Source organism: Phasianus colchicus, chromosome 1, assembly GCF_987193195.1.
Source record: "Phasianus colchicus chromosome 1, bPhaCol1.hap1.1, whole genome shotgun sequence".
NCBI classification, from domain to species: domain Eukaryota; kingdom Metazoa; phylum Chordata; class Aves; order Galliformes; family Phasianidae; genus Phasianus; species Phasianus colchicus.
Genome location: NC_143436.1, coordinates 68,225,949 through 68,236,774, shown reverse-complemented (window position 1 = coordinate 68,236,774; position 10,826 = coordinate 68,225,949). Strand labels below are relative to the sequence as shown.

At 46.2% G+C, this 10,826-nt stretch overlaps 1 protein-coding gene and 1 long non-coding RNA gene across 6 annotated transcripts in view; one reads left to right on the top strand and one right to left on the bottom strand.

Moving 5' to 3' along the window:
• Positions 1 to 3,908: 3,908 nt before the first annotated feature.
• On the bottom strand, positions 3,909 to 9,148 carry LOC149919693 (uncharacterized). Of its 2 annotated transcripts, none has more exons than XR_016469296.1 (3): positions 9,033 to 9,148; positions 7,421 to 7,594; positions 3,909 to 7,000 (listed from the first exon to the last, which is right to left on the bottom strand). It is a non-coding gene; the product is annotated as an uncharacterized LOC149919693 (long non-coding RNA). The 2 variants fall into 2 exon arrangements; XR_016469297.1 differs by lacking the exon at positions 9,033 to 9,148 and adding an exon at positions 8,160 to 8,625.
• KRAS (KRas proto-oncogene, GTPase) overlaps positions 8,634 to 10,826 on the top strand; it is a 24,287-nt gene continuing 22,094 nt past the window's right edge. For 2 of the 4 annotated variants that reach the window (XM_090146573.1, XM_090146581.1), the window contains exons 1-2: positions 8,635 to 8,785; positions 9,550 to 9,672. In XM_090146573.1, the coding sequence (XP_090002699.1) occupies positions 9,562 to 9,672 (111 nt within the window). In that variant the 5' untranslated portion in view covers positions 8,635 to 8,785; positions 9,550 to 9,561. Of the gene's footprint in view, positions 8,786 to 9,549; positions 9,673 to 10,826 lie in introns of all 4 variants that reach the window. The other 2 variants (XM_031597167.2, XM_031597166.2) reach the window with 2 other exon arrangements.

Sequence of the window (10,826 nt, the reverse complement as noted above, 5' to 3'; positions counted from 1 at the left end):
AAGTGTCACCTGTTTACGAGGACCTCTTTAGAGAGAAGTATTTCAGTGAAGCTCCTTTTAGAATTACTGTCCCAAGCATCACAGCAGTTTAAAATCTCCAGTGCAAAACTGACTTCTGTAGACAGTGAGAAAGGGGGAAGACTGTCTTGTCTGTTTTCCTGTTCAGCTGTAACTTTGTCTTCATTTTGCTCAACGCAGTCTCTGGTGGTTTGTCTTGTCCAGTTTTAAATGATTCATGTGGTAAAAGTTGCATATTAGACAAAAGAGCACTAACTTTGTGGGATAAATATTTGGAAATATATATTTTCAACAGAAATTAGTGAGAAAAAAAAATGAGTAAGGTAGAATCTAATCAATTATTGGATCACAGTCTTCTTGCTTTTCTTAGGAAGCAGGTGCTTGAAGCTGGGTTCTTCTCTCATTGCTACTCGTGTGATTATAGAGCAATTCCTCTAAGTAACTGCAATCACCCCACTGGAAAACTGACACTTGTGAGAACAGAGCTGAGCGTGATGGCCACATCTCTCCAAGAAAAGCAAGCAGCAGCCTCAGTTGAAGTATTTTGGCCTCTTCACCAAACAGCAGCAAATTTTGATGCTTTGTAGGTCAGGTTTCCTCTCTGAGAGCAGGATACAGAGGTGCTGACTTGGGTATTTCCTTAGGGTAACGCGTCTATTTAAAGTACGTACAGACACTTGCTGATTACCACAAGGGTGGCTAAAAACAGCATGCAGTCAATTCCCCTTTGTACAAACACTACTTGCCCCAAGAAACCGATGCTTTGGTATCCTTTCTTTTCAGGGTGCTCCCAAAACCCAGAGCAGCTGCTCAGGCACATCCAACACCCCTTTCCTGCCTCCATCCCAGCCTTTGACTGGGAGGAATCCTTCCCCAGGGCTGACCCCATGCTGTGGAAAAGTGCCTGGATCATTATGCCCGGCTTTTATATTGCTGCTTCATCCACACAAAGGGAATTAAGAAAGGTCTAAATTCCCAGACAAAGAGGAGAGCTTCAACCCACAGAGTGTCCTTAACAATTTTGTGTGCGTGGTTACTGCTTGGGATTTTTAACTTTTCTGTGAAGAAATTCATCGGGGTGTAATACATCATGTGCAAGTCATTAACTCCTTTCACCATAGCAATATATTTTCAAACAACAATAGTGCTCTTTCTTAAAGCACTTAAAAATAGCATTCTAGTGCAAAAGGTTATCTAGTGCCTTTCTACTGTATAGTGTGTCCATGGCTCTGACAATCTGCACTGCATGTCAGTGATTTATTTGTGAAATTCCTAGAGAGAAGGGGCAACTGCATTAAAGTCTTAATGCATCAAATTCAATGATATATAATAAAAAAATTAACAGTTGATAATGTAAACATATTGAGGAGACTGTGAAGAATATGCTTTCTAGCTGTAAAGATGTTGAGAATTGATATCTAAGGCCAAACGAACTGGCATCTCTGTTGCAAAGCTCAAATTTTATTTTAATGTGATACAGAAGAGACTCACCAGGGTGGTGGGAGGAGAGAAAGAGGCTGAGACTCAGTGGCACATAGCAAGGGACTGGGGCTGCTCCCTGGCTCTACTGCCACAGATCTGATCTGGATCTGAACCTTGCCTTGCCCTGGTGCAGGACACTGGCTCTGCAATGCTGGCCCTTCTTAGGGCCTCAAAGCACCAACCAGTGGAACTCATCAGTGCAGGATTGCTTTCTATTGATGCAGGACATGAACTACTTCCAATAATTTTAACCTAGACTGCAGATTTACACCAGCTGAAAACCTGGCTCCAAGCAGACTGCGAGGGAATTTCCTTGACTTTTCTCCTCCTTCCCTTTAGAAATGAATTACTGCTGCATGTTTTCCATTTTCCTATAAGCTTTCTATCCAGTGACCCAAACACTCCAAAACAAACATGTACATTTCCTTCCTCGGTACTCTATGTCAGGATCTATTTAACTGCCTTTGCAAAAGCAAGTGATCCTAAAAATCCCACAGTCGTGGTTAAACAGAAGTTTCCTTTATATTTGTAGGGCCATCTCTGAGTATATGCGCTACCCTTCAGCACGCATTCAAGTTCTTGCAGCCGTTATAGGTGCATTTCCTAGGGCTGCATACTGCTGCTGGACTCTACTAACTGGTGTTAGACAATTTTGCTGTGATTTATTCCAGTTCATGTCTGGAACAAATGCAGCTGTTCCTGATCAATTCTGAGTGTGTGAGCTAATAAATAAATGTACAGTGGAATCTTCTGAAATGAAACGGGATGAAAACTGAGTTACAGTGCAGCAAAGCAGGACCTATAATCTCCATGATGGTGACCTTTCCTGAAAATGCAATTCTAGCATTGGAGTGTGTCAAGGTGTGAGGAAACACTTATCTGTGCTGCTGCAACTGCCGCAGATACATGCTACTTCTTTCTGTGTTTATTCATATTTTATCACTTGTATTATAGTAGCAACTAAAGGCCTAAATTGAGATCAAATAATTGTTTTGCAGGTTGCTGTAAAATACATGCAGTAAGATAAGTGTAATTGGTCTGGCTGTAGGTGTTGTGCAAGGACAGCAGAGCAGGATGGTGAGGCAAGGGGCAGGAGCTGTATGTGGGAAGCCATGCTGTTGCTGCTGCTGCACTAAAGAAGAACTTGCTACAAGGAGACATGCTGGTATCACCCTGCTTGTACCATATCTCATCATGCTGCTGGAGGGTCTGGCCACAGGACTTGTCCCACGTAGTTTACCTTCTACCAAGTGAGAGCACAAAAATTAGCATATTCAGACTTGGTTTTGGTTTACAAGATAATCTACTAAGAGTACAAGCAGGCTCTGTTTTAAGAGCCCTGTGTCTGGAAACGTGGATGATGCTTGCTTCTCTCCCCACATAAAATCCCATCACTGTGATTTAGTGGTGTGGTAAACGCACTGTGACCACACATATTTTGGCACTGATGTGCATGAACACTGAAGTCACAGGGATTCGATGCTGCCATCATTTGGACAACCCAACTGTGGGCCATGTTCCAGCCACAGAGCTGCATATGTGTGCCACTCATGCAGGACCTCTTGCTGTGTGCAGGTCTTCTGGCTTTTCCAGCAACTAGGTCTCCTGGACTGGCTCATACCTTGACTCAGCCACCTCCCAAATGAAGCAGTTTGTGGTGAAGACTTGCCCTGGGATTCTGCTTTCATTTTCCCAGGGGAGATGGGGAAATACATCCTGTCCAAGACATATGTGAACAGCTACTTCTGCTGGAATGCTTTCAACTTCTTTAAAATAGACGCATTAGGTCCTCATGCACTGTCCTGAGCTGTAGCAATACACCCAACCTAGAGGTCTAGGCAAAACAGGCAAAAGACCATTGGTGTGGAAAAAGGGATGTGATTTTCAAAGTCCTGACAACATTTTCTTCCTGAAGTAAAAAGTCTGCAGCAAAAGAGTAGCTGGAAAGAAAGAAATTCATTCTTTTTCTCTTTATGCAACATTTTAATATTTTTCCATGTGTTTCTGATTATCTCAAGGAGATGTATAGTTTTACCATACTCCAGAGAAACAAAACCCTCGGTGAGCTAGAAATCAGCTAGGTCTCAAAGATTTTAATAATATTCAGGGATGTGTGTGAAAGCCAGTGAGTGAAGGCCAGCGATGCTGAAGGGAAGGTGGAGCTAACACATAGAGCCAGACACGTGCAGGTGACAGAACTGCCATTTCCTGAGGACAGGACTGCTGTTAAAAGGTAGGATTAATCCAGTGTTTGGCTCCAGTGTGGCTCCTACCCTGGCTCAGCCACACATGTAGAATCCCCTCACCGCTGGCACAGTGCTAAACCAGGAGGAATTTTGCTGACACTGTTTTGCTCTGGGCAAAGTACAGGATCTGCTCAGGCACTCATCCTTCTCCCAAGATCTCCCCAGCTGAAGAAGGAGTCACTAAATTCATCAGCAGATGAATTACTGAGCAGCCAACCCTCACACAACACAGAAGACACAGATTGCAGCAAGGCAGTGCACACAGAGGTTTTGGAAAACTGCTTCAGCTTTTAAGTAACAATTCATGGCTCAATTCAGGTGCCACTCATGTGAGTTAGCACTTGTATTTTAACTTCAACGTGCCATTTTCCCTCCATGACTTGATTTCTCCAGTCATTTTCTATTTGGCATGGGCACAAACCGATGGTGAACTCATACTGTGTCCAATGCTCTCTCTCCCCTTCAGATATAGTCTTCAGTCCCATGGGAGACACATCAGCTCTGCGGAGCTGCATAAGGGTGTCCTGCGTGCTGTGCTGCACCAACAATAGGAGCTAAGAACCTAACTGCTTCATTTAGAGAGGCAGTTTGGACACACCACTGATTTTTCCAAATGCTTTTGGGCCAAATCTGAAGAAAGCCCATTAACTTCATTGGCTTTGGATAATATCCCATATACACACAAAACTTGAAGAATGATGCTTTAAAAGAAATACCAAAGTTAAATTGGGACATTTTAACAATTCTCTTTGTATTTGAATTTAGTGGCTGTATGCTGACAATGTAATTAGCAAGATGCTATTATAATTAATGCCAGATGACATTGGTTGGATGGCAAAACATCCAGTTTTCTGAAGAATAGCTCACAGTTGAACTGTTCCTCTCTCCCCACCCCATTTTTAGCAGAGGAACATACTCAAAAAGTCAGAGACAGCTGAATTAAACCAAAAGTCAAACCGTTTATAAATATTTAGAATGTGGCATATCTCAGCACATCACTTTCAAGCCAAATCTAATGTTATTGCAGAAAAATATATTAGCCACCTCTCCTTAGATCCTACATACAGAAAAGGAGAATTCGAAAAGCATTGCACAGTGGACAAATTAGCTGTCACTGAAGCTGAAGAAGCAGAATTTAGACTTGTCCTTCACATAGCGGAGCATTTCGAAGGTAATTTTCAGCTTAAGGATTGTGGATTTCTTGGGATCAATCAGATAATTTGAAAAGAATTTGCAGTAACATGGAAAAATATATTCACATACAATCTGAGTTCATACGTGTTAAACTTCAGTCTATACATGTAAAATTACTAAGTAAATTTGATAGGGCACAGAAATTAACACCATGTGAGAACTATAGTGTGTATAATTTTAATTCATATATTTTAAATTACATGCATAGATATATTTCTCTATGGATATGAAAACTTCTGTATTTAAGTTCATGGTCTTTTACTGTACACCTCTTGTAGATCCTGTCTTGAGTAGAATTAGAGACTATGATTGTATTCTACTGTGTCAGATGAGAAAAATTTGTAAGGGCATTGTGCTGCTCTAGATAGGATTTTGAATCCAGCGGTCTTACTAGCAGTAGGGTGATATAATGAAGTTGGCAGGATTTCCTTAGAAGTCTTTATTTTCCTGGGAGAAGAAGCCAAAATGGTAAAAACAAAAGGCTGGTACACCCCACAGCAGAGATGTCTCAGTGCCGCTCAGGGATGACACATGGACTTGAATCAGAGCCCAGTAATGTGCCTGCATGAAACCAAATGCACAGTCAATATATAACTCACACAGCCAGGTCAGGAACATTGTCATCCACACACCTTACCTGCCACTTCAGGCAGTGTCTGTCCTTGAACAAGGCACCATAATTGTAGCCTAAAAGCACAAAACCACCAGAAACCCTAGCACTGGCCTCTGGCAAAATTGCATGCTCATGCCTGGCCAGGACAGAAGGTTTGATGGTGATGATCTGACAATATGAGCCACACTGCCAGTTGCAATGGCCACGAACCCTTGGCCTAACTGTGTGTGACAAATTCTCTTTACTGGTATTTTTTTTAACTTACAGCAGGCAAACTTTTAAGTTGCACAAACCCACCCATCTTCCTGTAGTCATTCTCCATTGGCTTTGCATCTGCTTTGCATAGGGTTAAACACCAGGAAAAACCACAGGAAAATTAACTCTTGTCTCAGCTTGTCTAACAATCTCCGTCAGAGAAAGTTTATTATTTACCCTGAGTCTGGAGCTGTATTTTTACATTTCCTCTCCCCACTCCACAAGTGCTGACAGTCAGGTGGTGAAAGCTCACGCATTCTCAATGTTAAAATGACATCAACTTTATTGTATAATGTTTGGGATTAGGTATATCTGAATAAGGTAAATGTGTGGCTGAAGGGGTTATACCTGCATTTGGGCCTGGTGTTTGATTTCACGAGGGAGCTGGGATTGGTGGTTTGCCCTGTGAGCCCTCAAAGATCCATATCCTGGGAGGATCCGGAGGACTGAAATATTTTAATGCAAACATGAGGAAGCCTTTGAATTCATAAATATGCTTTAACTTAACAAAAGCATTTAGCTTCAGCACACGGAAGTGTCTGGTATTTTAGACATCTTCACCTGTGCAAAGATAATAATTGTCTGTGCAAATTGCTCTGAAGAAACAATCACTAGAATGAAGTTGGTATCTCATTGAACAACACTTCATCTAGAAGGCTCACTAGTGCTGACTTTTCAACAACATGTAACTTAATATTTTTGACTAGTTCATTTATTTCAGCTTGTTGTCAAACCACTTCACCCATAAGCCTGAGATGGCATTTCTAAAATAATTTTAAATGAGAGCAAACAGCAAGTTTGTAGTGGACATTCATGAACAAATCTGTACACAGCAAAGAAATCAAACCTTGCATCCTGCTTTTTCCAGAATCCCAGCAATTCCTTTTGTCTTCCAACTATTTGCACAATGATTGTTTGCACATTTCACTGAGATCATATGGAGACACGGGGATTCAAGCTGTCATCAGGACCTGAATCTTTCACAGAGGAGGTTCTCTCCTCTTCTGATCCTAGCAGTGACTGTGTGGGCTTAAAGATGAACAGCTTCTCCACATATAAAGCTCCATAGATGAGAGCAAGCCATCAAAGCTGTTTGTGGAACATCAGCATTATGTACAGGACTGGGCAAGTTCTCCTGTGACACAGGCATTTTCCCACTGCGTTAGGAAGAACCACAACACACACAGTTTTCCTAGGGGAAGCAAAATACCAAAGTGAGATCCTGCTATCCTAAGAGAGCTGATTAGGGCACTTAACTTCAGTTACTGAACATCTGCATTCAAATCCTTTCTTTGCTTCTTTCACACCACAGATGGGAATGTGGGTTTCCCACATCCCAAGCTTGTGGTTTTACCACCAGGCTACTTGTTCTTTGAAAGCAGGTTTTTCTTTAGGTTTTTACATCTGCTCATGCGAGATAGTCTACTTAATATGCCATCTGAAGCACTCCATTTGAGCATTCATTTCTGAGATGATTTTGTACGTTACACTGTCATATGTATTTTCATGAGTTTTAGAAACTTTTTAGTTTTAGTAAGAACACTGAACACAAAAATGACCAGCTTACAAACGTCTAAGGAGTGAGGAGAAATAGGGATCACAAGATGCTTACCAATTGCATTTCCTCTGCAGTTCATAATAACATATACCCTCCCATTGCATATATGCATCCTTACACAGGCTCCCACAGGAGTGCATAGGACTTCTGTCACTGGGTTCAATGACAGAGAAAGCTGATTTCCAGAACACAAGGAGAGCAGCTCGTCCAACCTTTCCTAGGCTCTGCCTGAAAAGACAGCATTTTTCACACATCAGCTCCAAGATGCATTTGCTATCTGATCAAATCTTAACACCTTAGCGTCAGGTAACAGTGTTAGAAAAAGCAGCAAGGGGGCTTCAGCTTATTTGCATGAATTAATCACAGGAACACACTTTCTGAATTAGATGGCGCAGTCCCAAAGGGTTAATGGCTTTGCTGCTCAGATGGGCACAGCCCAGAATCACGCTGAGAACCAAAGAAGCTGGAAGTCGGGTCACACGCAGTTGTGGAGAACAAAGCTCCGGCCTCTCAAATTAAATCTCTCGATCACCAGATGTGTAGGCATGCCGTGTTTATTTCTGACCTTCCATTTTTAAGAGGGAAAGCAAAACGGCTCCAATTAATCCCTGGTGTGAGCCAGTCAGCATCGCAGCAGCCAGCCCTGGGGCAGGCTCCATTATTAGGAGCAAGCTTCGCCACCTGAAAACATCCCACCGCTGTGGGTGCAGCGCGTGCACTCAGAGGCCCCGCGTCACATCTCCTCAGTTACCAGGAATTACGCTTTTGGCCCTTAATAAGAAAACAGGCTTACTGTCAGCTCGTTTAACAACAAAACAACTTCTGGACTGAACATCTCGGCGGCAAAGTGCCGAAGCCTCGCACGTTATTTTGAAATCAGCCAATGGCCATCGGCTGCCCGAGCTTCACGACGACTCCGCGAGGCCCGCCTGACATTTCTCGGACCGGCTACGGATAAAACCGCTTCATTTTATTCTTGCCGAGGACGGCTTCCCACGCCGCCGCGGCCCAGGGGGCACTGCCCGCAAGGCGAAGGCGGGCGCAGGCTCCGTTTCCTCAGCGCCCCGCTTCTTCAGCGAACGCGCGCCCCTCCCGCCGCCGCCACCGCCCTGCAAGCGGGCGGCCCCTCCCACGGGCTGCGGAGGGAAGCGCCGCCCTCCCCCCCTCCACGCCGCTTCTCCCACCCCCCGCCGGCTGAGGCGGCGCGGCGAGGGGAGGGGCCGAGGAGCGCGGAGCGCATCGATCGCTCCCATCCATCGGACGGCCCGCTCGGCGCTCGGCTCCCTCGGCAGCTCCAGCCCCGGCCCTCCCCGTCCCCCGCCATTTCAGACCGGGACGGAAAGGGACGCGGAGCGGGCGCCGCGCGCGGCGGGCAGGGAGACGCCGGCGTGCTCCCGCGGCCCGCGCAGCGCCGGGCAGGTACCGGTACCCGACCCTCCGGGCCGCGTTCCCCCCCCCTCTCTCTTCCCCTCTTTCCCCGCCGAGGCGGGGCAGGAGAAGCGACTCCCCGCAGCCGGTCGCCCTCCCCCCTCCGCCTCGCCCTCGGTGCCGCTTATCGCGGGAAGCGGCCGGACGGCGGTCACCCGAGCGGCCCGCGCCCGCCCCTCGCCTTTCGTCCCCGCGGCGCGGCGGGACAGGTGGCCAACGCCCTCCGGGAGCCCGGCACCTGGTGCTGAGTCAGTCCCGCGCCTCGCGCCGCTCCCCCTTTCCCCCTCTCATCGCCCCGCATCCCGGCCGCGAGGCCGGCTCGCGAACTTAGGCGGCCCCGCCGGCTCCGCGCTGGGGGAGCCGGGGCGGGGCGGGCGGCGGCCGGGCCGCGGAGGTGCCGAGCCCGTGCTAGCGCCCTCGCGGCGCTGCCGTGCCGGGGCTGGGCGGGCGGAGGGGGGGAGAGGTGAGAGCCGCGGCCCCGTCCCGCCGAGCCTCTGCGGCCAGCGGCTGCGCTCCCGGCTCGATGGGCGGCGGGGCGGGCTGCCGTGCCGCTGGAACTTGGGAAGAAAGCGGTGGGGAACGGGAGCCTGCCTGAGGAATCTCTTCCTTTCGTAGCTTTTTGTCCTCTCTTTCCGGGAGGGAACCGCTTTCCTGTAGTAGTAAAGGAATGCGATAGTGAATGAAGCTACGCCGACGGCATCCTCGCTGGTCTGATCCCAGCCCTTTCTGCCTAACGTTGCTTTCTTTGCCTCCAGGTCTGCTAAAAAATGACAGAGTATAAGCTTGTTGTCGTTGGAGCTGGTGGTGTGGGCAAGAGCGCCTTGACAATACAGCTCATTCAGAACCACTTTGTGGATGAGTATGACCCTACCATAGAGGTAAACACCTCCGTCTTAGCTTCGTGTGCTGGGAGGTTAGCAGTGCTGGTGGGAGTTGTTTGCTGTCGGACGTTACTGCAAAAACACTGTGGAACAAGACTGTATTAAATCAGAAGTAAAGAGTAGCATCACGCTGGCGTTAGCAAACTGCTGTACTTCTTGAGCTGGCTGTAGAACAACAGCTACGGTGAAAAATGAGCAGTTCTGTGAAGTGGAAATGTGGCGCGTGTTAGTTGTGTGTTGTGTTGGACGCTTTGAACGTGAGTTTGTAGGATCTCGGTAAGGAAGTACTTGCCAAACTCTATTGGAGAAAGGGTGCCAAAACTCTCTGTGGCTCCACATCAGCCTCTTAATATCAAATGGAATGTCACACATAAGGAGAGACTTCTGAAATGCGTGTGTCAGGCTTTCTCAGCTCTTATCACCAGGATCTGCCTCACATGGTGAGGAATGTGTTCTGGGATGTTATGCTGAATGAGGCAAAAATTTGGAACTCAATTTTTTTATTTTTTAACAAGCAGTTGTATGCTTCTATGTGTCTAGAAAAAGATAGCTGCTGTAGTGAGTTCTTTGCAGTACATGGCACAGTACTTCAGAATATGAAAATCTGTTTAAACTTACATAGCTCTGTTATTTTAGAGACTTTTAATGAGTCTGGCCTTGTAAATATAAGAAAACATTAGTGTTGTCTGAAATCTTCTGTGGGTAGTTTGATTTAATAACCTCAGACTGTATGAAAGGAGAAATGACATTATAACTTAACCAAGATTTTTATGTTCCCAGCACTGAAACTCTGTAGTTTATGACTTCATTTATATGTTTACACAGTGAGGTGCTTCCAAGCTCACTTGAAGGGATCGCAAGGGTATAAATCTGGGCTTAATGTGGTGACTCAGAAATGGTTCTGGAGTCATTCTCAGGTAGGCAAGACGTGAATGAAAGGAGCCAGTGCCCCAAGATGGTAGGAGGCTGTCTTACTTCAGTGAAGTACAGGCCTGAGTTGGTGTTCCCCAAAGAGGGAGGCATCAGACTGTGTTTGGGATTACCTTTAATGTGCCTGTGTGCTTTGTCTGATGTGTGGCCAGGAAGAATAACCTATGCTTGCTGAAGGTTTTGTGAACAGATAGGAAGAACCTATCTGTTCAGGTGCTTAC